We start from the raw sequence: 12373 nt of genomic DNA, 5'->3' as shown, positions 1-12373 counted from the left end.
ATACTAAAATTAGTTATTAAAGTCAATTATCAATATAAAATACATGTTAAAATATAAGTACATATTAAAAATAAATTCAATCAAACATGTATTTATATATAAATATATTAATGGCTGATTTTAATTTATGAATATCATTTTTGAAGAATAATATTTATATATTTGAGAGTATGTGTATAAAATATAAATATAAATGGTATTTTAAAAATATTTATTATTATTTACTTGTACGCTTATCCAAACATTACTCTAGGAATATATGTTTGGTGTTGAGTGTTGAGGCTCTCATATAATAATGCAACGTACATCAAACTTGTTAAGTCAATAGTTCAAGTCATGTCATGAGTCATGAGTATAGAATACGTTGAGTGAGTGGAAGCATTTAGGCCACACATGACAAGTTATTTATATTGGATTTATATATATCTTTGGTTTGAATTAGTCTTTGTGGAATTTGCCGTCCTCATTATGTATTTTGTGAGTATAACCTACGTACGCGTTGATTATTTTGTTAATTTGAATCAGTTGTTATAAATTGGAAATATGGCCTTAGGTTGTTGAGCACACACATATGATATGATACAACAACTTAACTTGAAATATTGTGTGGTTGGAGTGATGATGATGAATGGCGTAGTTTATGCGGTGTTGATGGTGCAACTACTTGCATGGACGAGCAGTGCAGTGGAGGTGCCAAGCGTGAAGTGCATTGAGAGTGAAAGGCAAGCTCTGCTTTCTCTCAAACGTGTCTTCAATGCCACGGATGCTGATTGGCTGTCTTCATGGGGAGATGGGGAGCAGCAGAAGGAGTGTTGCAACTGGGAAGGCATCAAGTGCAGCAACCAGACAGGCCATGTTATCATGCTTGATATTCATCATCATGTCGATCCCCCTGAATTGGATGAACTGAAAGTTGGCTACATAAGCCCATCACTGGGTGAGTTACATCATTTGAAGTATTTGGACCTTAGTGGTCTCTTTACTCTCACCCCATCCATCCCTCCTTTCATTGCCTCTTTAACCTTTTTGACACATCTCAATCTCTCTCATTGTTTCTTCGATGGAAACATACCCCCTCAACTGGGAAATCTACTCTTTCTCGAGTATCTTGATCTAGGAGGGAATCATTTTTCGCAACAAATCCCTTCTCAGTTCTCAAATCTCTCCCATTTATTGTACCTTGATCTTAGTTCCAATAATTTGGTTGGAGGATTCCCTCTTCAACTCACAAATATGTCATCCTTGACATATTTGGATCTTAGTCTTAATAACTTCAATGGAACACTGCCTCCTCAGCTTGGAAATCTCTTATCCTTGGAACATCTTGATCTCAGTGACAATGCATTCACCGGAACAATGCCTCCTCAGCTTGGAAATCTCTTATCCTTGGAACATCTTGATCTAAGTGACAATGCATTCACCGGAACCATTCTTAGTCAATTCAAAAACCTTTCTCGTTTACAGTATCTTGATCTCCATCCTTCTTATTATATTTGGGACAAAACCATGTCATTAAGTTCTGATTTACAGTGGCTATCTGAACTTTCAACCATGAGGTATCTTTCACTTGCTAGGGTGAATCTAAGTGGTGCCAGCAATTGGCAACAAGTGAGTAGCCTTTCTCATCTTCAATATTTAGACTTGAATGGTTGCAATCTTGTTGATTCCGTGTCCACTGCATCACTTGCATTCCCTGCTAATTTCTCCACTTCTTTGTCTTTCGTGGATATCTCTTACAACTCTTTAAGGGATGCATCCTTCATATTTCCATGGTTAATGAATTCCAGTAGTAGTCTTGTTACTCTGAGAATGAATGATAATGGTTTAACAGGAACCATACCAGAAACATTCGGGGACAAATTGAGCTCCCTTGAGGAGTTAAATCTTGCAAATAATGAGCTCAAAGGCCAAATACCTCTATCCTTGTTTCATAGTTGTAATTTGGCATACCTTGACCTATCCAAGAACAACTTGACAGGGGAGTTCAATGAATATATTCGAGAGTATTCTCGTTGTGCTCATAAACCCTTACAAGTCTTGGATTTGGGATGGAATGCAATTACAGGGGTGGTGCCTGACATCTCACATCTTTCATCTTTGCAAGAGTTACGACTTGATAACAATAGATTAAATGGAACCATACATGAAGGTATTGGACAACTATCCATCTTAATTGAGTTAAGCCTTGCAAATAACTTATTGCATGGTTTGATATCTGAAGCTCACTTTTCAGGACTTTCCAATCTTGGCTCTTTGGATTTGTCTCATAATGCATTAGTTTTTAATGTTAGCGAGGAGTGGGTTCCCCCTTTCAGTTTAAGTGTCCTTTATTTGGCCTATTGCAAGTTGGGGCCTAACTTTCCAGCATGGCTTCATACCCAAACGATGATTGAGCATTTGGATATTTCCTATACTGGAATTTCTAGCACTGTTCCTAATTGGTTTTGGGAACCCCTTCCTCAGATGTGGAATTTGAATATTTCTCACAACAGTTTTCGAGGAAAAATTGAAGGCTCAATTCTACCAGCTATTGTTTCTAACCAACTTCTTTCAATTGATTTGAGCTTCAATTTATTTGAAGGTCCAATTCCAGCATTCCTTTCAAATGCTTCACAACTTCTTTTGTCCAATAACAGATTTTTAACTGCAAATCCTCTTTTATGTGCAAATTCTTCCAAATACACAAGATTTATGGATTTGTCAAACAACAACCTTAGAGGAGAACTTTCGGATTGTTGGAAGGGTTTTGAGTCGTTGGTCGTCCTAGATTTATCCAATAATCAGTTGTATGGAAATATGCCAAAATCTCTGGGGTCTTTAAGAAATATCCAGTCAATACACTTTGAAGGCAATAATTTTTCAGGAGAGATACCATCATCCTTGCATAATTGCACACAACTACAAGTTTTTGATGTTGCAGGTAATAAGTTGTCAGGAACAATACCAACCTGGATTGGAGATAATATTTCAAAGCTACTTGTACTTAGCTTGCATTCCAACAATTTTCATGGTAACATTCCATTAAGCATGTGCAATCTTCATGAACTCCATGTCTTGGACCTCTCTAAAAATATTCTCTCTGGCAATATACCTAAATGCATAAGTAATCTTTCTGCTATGGCCACTCCAGCAAATTCAAATGCAACCATTACCGATGACTATCATTATAATTTTACCATCGGAATTTATAATGATAGCACATCACTCATATGGAAAGGGAAAATGTCAAAATATGGAAGCACCTTGGGATTGTTGAGAAGTATTGATTTCTCCAGCAACAAGTTAACAGGGAAAATACCAAGTGAGATGATGAGTCTTATTGGCTTGGTTTCTTTAAATCTTTCAAGAAACTTGTTCAGTGGAGAAATTCCTTCAACTATTGGACAGCTGAAGTCAATAGATTTTCTTGATCTATCCAGAAATCATTTGTCAGGAACAATTCCTTCACAGCTTGCTCAGATTGACCGTCTCAGTGTTCTTGACTTGTCATACAATGATTTATCTGGAGAAATCCCACTTGGCACGCAACTTCAAACAAGGGATGCTTCTGATTATGCAGGAAATCCAAAACTTTGTGGTGCTCCCCTCAACAATACTTGTCCCATTCATGGTCACCAGATCAGTGAACATGATGCTGATGGTGATGATGATGAACAATTTGTAAGCGAGGGGTTCTACATTGCTATGGCTGTTGGATTTGTTATGGCATTTTGGGGAGTTTGCTTCTCATTGATTTTGAAGAAATCTTGGAGATATGCTTATTTCAAGTTGTTGAGTGATGTCTGTGACAAGCTCTATGTATTTACAGCGATCAAGGTGGCCAAACTGAAAAGGATCAGATCTCAAACATGAAGGTATGCACCGTTTTCATTTCTTTTAGTTTTTGTTATTGTTGATATAGTTGTTATATTCATAATATTGGTATACCAAAAAAATTAATATCTGATCTATTTAAACAAAACAAAATATAGTAGTGCTAAAATGTACTTTATTATAGTTGAAACCTTAAGTTGGACACACCAAATAAAGCATTTATTATTGATTTTTTAATGGTTAAAACATAGCTTAGTTGATTACTTCCTAGTTAAAACAGTAGCTTACTTATAATATTAGTTCCTAGCAAACATATGTTGTATTTTACCGAACATGAGTTCGTTTGATGCAAGGAAGATCTTCATAGTTATCCATTTGAAGTGGATATGTTGTTGAGAATAAGTATCACGTTTTCTAAGGATTTCCATGCGTTAAAGGTTATGTTGTAGGTGCGAATTGATGAAGTTTGGGCAGGATGCTTTTTCTTATCACTGTTTATATTTGGGTGTGAAGCTTGGTTTTATATATTTATTGATGCGTGACTTAGTTTTGGTTTAAGAGTGCATATTTTAGTGTGTTTTTGTATGAGTCGATTTCATTTAATTTCTCTAGTGCTACCCTATTTTCTGTTGATATACTTACTATACTCAAGAGAATGTTTACTGTTTTCACTTTTTATACATGCAGACTCTTTTATTATACATTTAGGCTTTATATATATACAATTGTAATTATGTCTACTTGTTTTTTTGTAATAAAATATGTATATGGGATATGGCTTGCATTTATGTTGCTTAAATGTATAGTTGTGCTCTTTTACACTTATATGTATTTTGAATATTATCTAACATGTAATGTTGTCATATCTTTCAGGCAAAAGAGTAGCTTTGTTTGTGATAGCCAGAATCTTCATGCATGTGTATCCATTTGGAAGAAGAGGAGATGCAGTTAATATAATAAGTGTTATGTTTGCATATTCTTATTCTAGCCCTTTTTTTAGGTTTTCTGCTGTAGCTACAGCCTGCAGGGTGGAAGTGTGATTCACCTATATATATTGCATAGTGTTTGTTTTGTTATGTTGGTGTGATTGTGAAACTTGGCCTTGTTTTATTGCTGTAATTTATTTTCAGGGACGATATAAAGTATTAGTTATTGTGGACTTGTGGTAGTTCTGTTTTTGTTCAGTTCATGCTTACCATTTTCGTATAAAATTAATATTTTCTTCTTTCAAAGAAAAAGAAAGTAGAAAAGCTTTCAAAAAGCATTGGTTTCCTCTAACATTTCAAGAAACACAATGAGAGGAGATAAATTTTAACAATAGGACAATTGAAGTTGATAAATTTTCTTGATTTATTTGAAAAACTCTTTTTTTTGGAAGGAATATTCACAACTTCTCATCATTTTTATGTTTAATTTTGCAATCCCGCTACGTTACCAACAATATTTCTGTCAACTTCTACTAATTCTTATTTATAATGGTATTTAATGAAAGTATCTTTATGGATGTGTCTAATAAAAATGTTTTTTTTTTCGGGCCTGCTACACATACAAGTATCCAAGCATCCAAGTTGGCCCAGCCCAAATCGAAGACACGCGCATAAGGAAGCATAACATGGCGCGTCAAAATCACGCGCTCAACACAAACAGTTACGTATGGCAGACTCTTCCACTTCCTCCACTTCTTCCACTTCTCAAAACGCTTCGAAAACAAGGAAACGCTCCCATTTTCGAGCAAAAATCAAAGTTCAAAATATACAAATCGTTGTTCGAAACCTACATCAAAACAACATCAAACTCTCCGTGAAGAATCTGAAGAGAAAACGAAGCAAGAACACTCAATGTAAGTTGATTAAGATTACTGTATATTTTAGTTTTCTTCTACGTCGTTCTTCTAGGGTTTACTGTGCTATTATTCTTGCTTCTTTGTTACACTGTTCTAAGTTCTACGTCATTCTTCTAAGTTCTACGTCGTTCTACATTCTTGTTCTAAGTTCTCTTGCTACTGTTGTTGATTTTTGGGGGTTTATTCCGTAGATTGGGGGTTGTATACTGCTTGAACTTGTAATGTGGCTTGATATTGATGCATGTTTGACTGATATCTGACTGATATATATGAATGTATCTGAATAATATCTATCTCACTGTTATCAATGGGTGTATCTGATTCTTACATATGGGTGTATCTTATTGTTATCAATGAGTGTATCTGACTCATATATGCGTGTATCTTACTGATATCTCAATTAATTTGATATTGAAGCATGTTTGAGTGATACCTGACTGATATATATGGATTTATCTGAATCATATCTATGGGTGTATCTCACTGTTAACAATGAGTGTATCGGATTCTTACATATGGGTGTATCTTACTGTTATTAGACCTTGTAATGTTGCTTGATATTGGAACATGTTTGACTGATATCTGACTGATAAATATGAATGTATCTGAATAATATCAATGGGTGTATCTCACTGTTAACAATGAGTGTATCTGATTCTTACATATGGGTGTATCTTACTGTTATTAGACCTTGTAATGTTGCTTGATATTGAAGCATGTTTGACTGATATCTGACTGATATATATGAATGTATCTGAATAATATCTATCTCACTGTTATCAATGGGTGTATCTGATTCTTACATATGGGTGTATCTTACTGTTACTAATGGGTGTATATTTGTGTGTATTTTTTGTTTCAGACAAAATGGCAGCAAGAAACCAAACGAAAGACCTTAAGTGTGCCACACATCTCCTGAGTGATAAGTTCAGAAACATGACTGAGGAGAAGAAGGCAATTGTCAGGGATCTCGGATTTGGTGGGTTGATGCACGTCCCACCTCTAAGGGTGGATCACCAACTCTTAAGGGAACTGGCAAACAACTTCAAACTTGGGGAGAACAGACTGAAGACAGGATATGGTTCTTTCCAAATAACACCAAAGACAATAGGTGATGCGCTTGGCATCAATGCAACAGGTAACTAGCTGAAAATTATAGGTGTATATTAAGTTCATGCTTGGGTATATTTAAGGTTGATGCTTGGGTGTTTTTGAACCGATTTTGATACTTTGTTGTTTTCTTTTTTGTAGGAAATCTGTTTCCTGAGAAAGTTGAGTATAAGCAACTTTATAAGCAACTTTCTGATGATGACAAAATAATTTATAGAAGATTCCAGGGTAAGACCCTCAAAAGTCTTACCGATGAAATGATGGAAATAGGCGTTGGCAGCGAAGAGGAACGCCTGATGTTCAAGAGGATATTCATCCTCTACATACAGATGGCGTTCCTTTTGCCAACGACGATAAACAAAATATCGCCCGTGCACCTCGCCCCAATTTTTAAGATGGACGGCATATCGGAGAGAAACTGGGGGGGCATGTTTTGACGTTCTTGATCAAAGGCATCACAGACTACCAGGAGAAGAAGAAGAAGGCAATTGATGGCTGCCTCTTTGCCCTCATGATAATATACTTCCATCTTTCTGAAAACAAAGGCAAGAAGAGGGCTGAAAGACCACCAAAGCCTTGGATTGCCAACTGGACTAAGGAGCAGTTGGTGGAAAGAATGACTGCAGAAAGAGAAGAAACTTTGGTAAGTAAACATAATATGTTGCTTGTATTTTATTTACCTGAATGCTGCTAGCTAAAATATCTCATGTTTCAGGGGATTGTGAAGATGGCGGAGACAAGAGCAAGAGAAAAAATGAAAGAAAAATAAAAAAAAGAAAAAAAACAAGAAATCAAAAAAATAAAAAAAAGGAAGGCGAGTCCAACATCGTCTTCGGAGACAGAAACAGCTACTGACAGTGACACTTCTACCTCTGAGTCTGAGACTCAACAAGACTCCGAGGATTCAGCAAGAAAACACCCCATCAAAAAGGGGAAAAAGTAAGTACCATACTTGGGTGTAATTTCTTTTTCGAGTTGGGTGTATTTTGTTGATCACGTTGGGTGTATTTTTAGTATGTTCTAAATAATCACTGTTTGCCTTCCAGAATGGAATCCAGAAAAAGAAAGCAGAGGCAAGAGGAGCCAGATTCTGATTCAGAATCTGAATCTGAACAAAGTGATGAGTAATGTCCTGAAATTATTACTCCTTTCTTTTGGCTTCATTATAAAGATTTCGTGTATTAACTGAAGTGTCTATTATTAACTTATAGGAGCGAAGAATCATCACCTGCAGAGAAGGAGAAGGAGAAGAAAAAAACAAAAACAACACCAAAAAAGTAAGCACTTCTTTGCATAATATTCTGTGATAAAATTAATTTTTTATTTCTGATTGGTACTCTTTTTTTTCCACCCAGAACACAACCAAAAAAGAAAAAAGTTCTCGTGGAGTATTCACCTCCTAAAGAAGACCAATACTTTGACGGGTACAGTACCTCGTAAGCTATATTACCGTCTATCGTCGTAATTATTTTTGTTAACATCTTCTTTTATGAATGTAGTGAGACATATGAAATATCAAGTGATGAACTGGATGAATGGCTAGGGCAAAACGTTGATAAATCTGCTGCAGAGGGGTATGTCTTGCTGGGCTGTCTATTTCATATTTTGTTGTGTTTTGTATGCTAATAATTGTTTCTTGTTTCGCAGCGAGAACCAACCTGACCTGCGATCGACAGAAGGTCGCTATGTGTCGTCTGAAACGTAAGAAGCTTTATTATTTAATAAAATCTTGTTATCATGATTTGGGTGTGTCTTGAGGAACCATTTGGGTGTATTGTGTGGATCAAGTTGGGTGTATGTTGTTTAATAAGTTGGAATATTAACTTTGTTGTGTTGCTTGGATCAAATCTGTCTTAGAATACCGGCTGTGAACTTGGGAACTGATGCTCCTTCCTCTCAAGGACATACAGAACAGAGTAGTGTAAACCAGCCGTCACAGAGCATGTAATTTCTCTTTCAAATAACCGTTACTTTTGTTCTTCTATTACCCTTCTACTTCTAATTCTGTATATATTTTTTTTTAGAAAAAAAAGCCCTTTATTATTTTATTCAAGAAAAAAAAGGCAGGAAAAAAAAGCAAAAACTGCAAGTATGTAAGTTCTCAAAAAAACAAAGCCTGTCTTCTTTTTGAATTGTTCGGGTGTATTTCTTGAATTTCTTTGGGTGTATTTTAGGTTGAGTCCGTCTGATTCGAATATGATGGTTGTGAGGGAACAGACACCGTCCGAAGCGCTTGCAATGTGAGTTTTACAATAATATTCAACCTTATAACCTTATTATTTTCAAAGGCGTTGTTAACCTTTCATTTTTCTTCTTGTTTAGAGTCCCGATTCAGGTTTTTGTGCCGGCATCCCAAACAACCACTGAGACAGATTTTGAACCAACCCCTATGCTACAGATTGAAGGGACTACAGAAACGTAAGAAATAGTATTGAGTGTATATTTGTTTGGAGTTTGGGTGTATATTAGCTAACAGTTTGGGTGTATATTGTTCCTGATTAGTTTCTTTTACGCCGTGATTAATTTTTTGTAACTGTGCAGCACTCCTGAAACCCCCAAACAACTTCAAGAGACCACACCGACGGTTCCCCCAGCTCCAACTAAAATGTAAGTTCATCAGACTAAAATCAATCTTTGCTTATCATCCGTATATTCTTATTCTTATTCTTATTCTTATACATGATGACGCAGTCATCCAGATGCAGAAGACGCTGCTGCCCTGTTGATGATGGCACGGACAGCTTCCTATGTTCCTAAAACAGATCCAGGGGTGCCATCATTCAGCCTTGGATTGACTGATTCAAGCCAGGAGGGGCGTCAACGCAGGAGACAGAAAGGCAAAAATCTCCAGAAGCTGCGAATTTGATAGAACAATTGGACAGTTTGGTCCAAAGAATAGCAAGCAGCGCGACGAAGGGAAAAAACACAAGCCCACAAATTCAGAGGGAGACTGGGGGAGAAAGTTCTGCAAAGTTTGAAACTCCTCGGGGATTATATCAGATTACGGATGATATGAAACAAAAGTGCTACATCTGGGGGACAAGACTGAAGGAAGATGCAGATGGCAATACTAACGAGTATGAGGAAATGTGCACTCTGATTGGCCAAGGAAAATACATTTTGATGAGAATGCACCTTGCTTCCCTCCAGGCAAAAAGTGATATAGAATCTCAGGTAATATTATAATAAGATTAATGTTTTTACACCAACGTCAATTACAATGCTTATTAATGTAAAATTGATTTCGGCATATATTTCTAGATTGTATCTGCCATCTGCCTCATCCTCAACAACAAAAATGAAAAGAGATTTCAAGAACAAATATACTGTCTCTCCCCCGATATTGTGGTAAGTGTTACTTCTAAGAACTTCGGGTGTATTTTCTGTATTGATTTGGGTGTATTTGTCACGTTCGATTGGGTGTAAGTTTAGTATTTCATTTCTTGTTTCCCATTCTTGCAGTGCATGGCACTTTCGGATCACCCAAACGGGGAATTCGTATCACCGAAAACGAAAAAGGAATTCAGGGTGGAAGCCTACCCGAGTTTCATTCCCTTCATAGATAGAAAAAAATTGACTTCGCACCCATATGTAAGTTTTCGTTTGCTAAATTTGTTAGTACGCTTATTTACTTATTTGCAAAATAAAATAACACACTGTTCATGTGTGGCAATCCTTCAGATTTTTGCCCCTGTCTGCTACGCGGGGCATTGGTGGTTATGGCTGATAAATACAAGAAAGCGGAAATGTCAAATACTTGACCCGCTACACAAAAAGGCTCCCACCGATGAGAGAAAGGACATTAATAAATTCACTGTAAGTTGCCTCTGTCTTCTTTACTTTAATAGATAGGTCTATTTCGTTAGTTGTAATGGGTGTATCTTGTCCATTCATTCGGGTGTATTACTGATTTGTTTTCGTATTTAAGGGATACGTATTTTCAAGATTGATAACATATGCCGGCGGGGAACCTCTTCAGAAAGGGGAGAGGGAGAAGGAAACTAAATCACCATATGTTAAAATATCTGGCCAAAAAACAAGGTATAAATTTGTAACTCTGAACATTAAACTTTTGTAAATGAGATTTGTAATTTATTTTCTTCGTTTTCAGCTATGACTGCGCTGTGTACGTTATGAAGTGGATGGAGATAATTGAGCCGGAAAACATCAAAAAGGGGAAGTATCAATGGGATAATTGGCCACAGGTAACTGTCTTTAGAACCATATAACTCTGTATTACTTTACTGAATTAATATTGCTGTTTAAAAAGAATATACTTTTTAATTGTAGGAGGAGGTGGACCACTATAGAGTGGAGTACGCATCCCGGATACTATTGAGTGAGATGAATACACAGAGAGATCGGGCAATTAGAGAAAGTAGTGCTATAAGGCTGTCGAAGCCATCCTCTATATTATTAAGTCCGTTTTGTCAGATTAATTCTGCTGATATAGAAACTGCGTAATCCATCTGCTGGGTAGTTTGTAAATTAACAAATGATGTAAATATTTGCCATTTATCAACAACTTCTATTCTATGTATATTTTTTCCCATAGTTAAACTATCTGTGCTGGTAAACTGTCTGTGATGTATTCAAAAGCTGTATTACAGGTGGTAAAATATGAAGGAAAAAATCAAGGCATATATAAACACAAATTATAAACTGCTACACCCAACGCAAGTCTAATAATACACCCAAGGTTGTATAAAATATACACCCAAACTGTCTGCGCTGTATTCAAAATGTATGAATTACATGTACTAAAATATGAAGAAAAACATCAAATCAAATATAAACCCATAACCTGAGAATTTTTACAGCTTTTGTTTTATATATATCTATATATGTGTCTATATCTAAATTGTGAATTAACGAAAATACACCCAAAATAACAGTGCTTTTACACCCATATTCTGTAAAACTATACACCCAACGAGTTATCCCCTGCTGCTGGTACCCTGAACTGATAACTCATAACGTGTCCTTGATATTGGCTGCAATTTGAATGCGCCGCTGATGCAGCATCAAACAGGTTTATCTGAAATATAACACACACACATTACCTAAACTATTAACGAGAAAAATAAACTCAATCGCCACAAATTTAAAGAACATTACTTTTACCTCGCTTAAAACTTTCGTCTTCTTCTTCTTTGTGGCATTTGCGATCTGTTTCTCCAGCTTTGAACCTAGCCTGTTTTTTGGACGTCCTCTTGTTCGAATCCTTGGCGGGCTTTGAAGCTCGTTAACGGATTCCAAGTTGGCGTCTTCGTGGGATAAAGAAGATGTCCCCTTCCTTTTGGCTTTTAATGCTTCCATCTCGGCCATGACGTTATCGTACGCACGGTGCAGAATTGCAGTCAGCTCCTCCGATTCGGAGGCAAATTCGCATATATTTTGCGAACGAAAAACCAATTGGTCGAACCTCTTGCTTCTTGGCTCCATTAGTGGCTCGTCGTGGCTGCTCTTGATGTGTGTGTGTCGCCTCTTTACCTTCTTGCTCCATCGTTCCAGTATGTATCTCGGTGACACTTGGCTTACTTGTTCGAAGCTTAACACGCTTAGTGCGTGACGGCACAGTATCCCTCTCGACTCGAATAATAAGCA

At 36.5% G+C, this 12373-nt stretch overlaps 2 protein-coding genes across 7 annotated transcripts; both read left to right on the top strand.

Annotated features, from left to right (window-relative positions):
• The first annotated feature begins 449 nt into the window (after positions 1–449).
• Positions 450–4972, top strand: LOC112744529 (receptor-like protein EIX2). Of its 4 annotated transcripts, XM_072215198.1 has the most exons (4): positions 517–2149; positions 2234–3010; positions 3131–3854; positions 4687–4972. In XM_072215198.1, exons 1-3 carry the CDS (start codon positions 577–579, stop codon positions 3850–3852), a joined length of 3072 nt encoding a protein of 1023 aa, XP_072071299.1. In that variant the 5' UTR covers positions 517–576; the 3' UTR covers positions 3853–3854; positions 4687–4972. The 4 variants fall into 4 exon arrangements, with proteins under 4 accessions (XP_029148393.1, XP_072071299.1, XP_072071298.1 ...); XM_072215197.1 differs by having other exon boundaries at positions 517–3010; XM_072215196.1 differs by having other exon boundaries at positions 518–2149; positions 2234–3854.
• LOC140178378 (uncharacterized) lies at positions 4685–11306 on the top strand. 3 transcript variants are annotated; one of them, XM_072215199.1, is made up of 21 exons: positions 5108–5653; positions 6519–6794; positions 6908–7409; positions 7482–7705; positions 7813–7890; positions 7978–8043; positions 8122–8190; positions 8266–8340; positions 8414–8467; positions 8624–8710; positions 8791–8859; positions 8941–9006; positions 9089–9184; positions 9308–9373; positions 9458–9940; positions 10028–10114; positions 10229–10357; positions 10448–10582; positions 10695–10807; positions 10878–10971; positions 11057–11306. In XM_072215199.1, the coding sequence occupies exons 5-15, from the start codon at positions 7814–7816 to the stop codon at positions 9630–9632; spliced, it is 900 nt and encodes a 299-aa protein (XP_072071300.1). In that variant the 5' UTR covers positions 5108–5653; positions 6519–6794; positions 6908–7409; positions 7482–7705; position 7813; the 3' UTR covers positions 9633–9940; positions 10028–10114; positions 10229–10357; positions 10448–10582; positions 10695–10807; positions 10878–10971; positions 11057–11306. The 3 variants fall into 3 exon arrangements, with proteins under 3 accessions (XP_072071302.1, XP_072071300.1, XP_072071301.1); XM_072215200.1 differs by lacking the exon at positions 8791–8859; XM_072215201.1 differs by lacking the exons at positions 7813–7890; positions 7978–8043; positions 8122–8190; ... (12 more) ...; positions 10878–10971; positions 11057–11306 and adding an exon at positions 4685–4760 and having other exon boundaries at positions 5366–5653; positions 7482–7696.
• Positions 11307–12373: the final 1067 nt, after the last annotated feature.

This window comes from Arachis hypogaea, chromosome 14 (assembly GCF_003086295.3).
Source record: "Arachis hypogaea cultivar Tifrunner chromosome 14, arahy.Tifrunner.gnm2.J5K5, whole genome shotgun sequence".
Lineage (NCBI taxonomy): Eukaryota > Viridiplantae > Streptophyta > Magnoliopsida > Fabales > Fabaceae > Arachis > Arachis hypogaea.
This window is presented reverse-complemented; position numbering and strand designations above follow the sequence as displayed.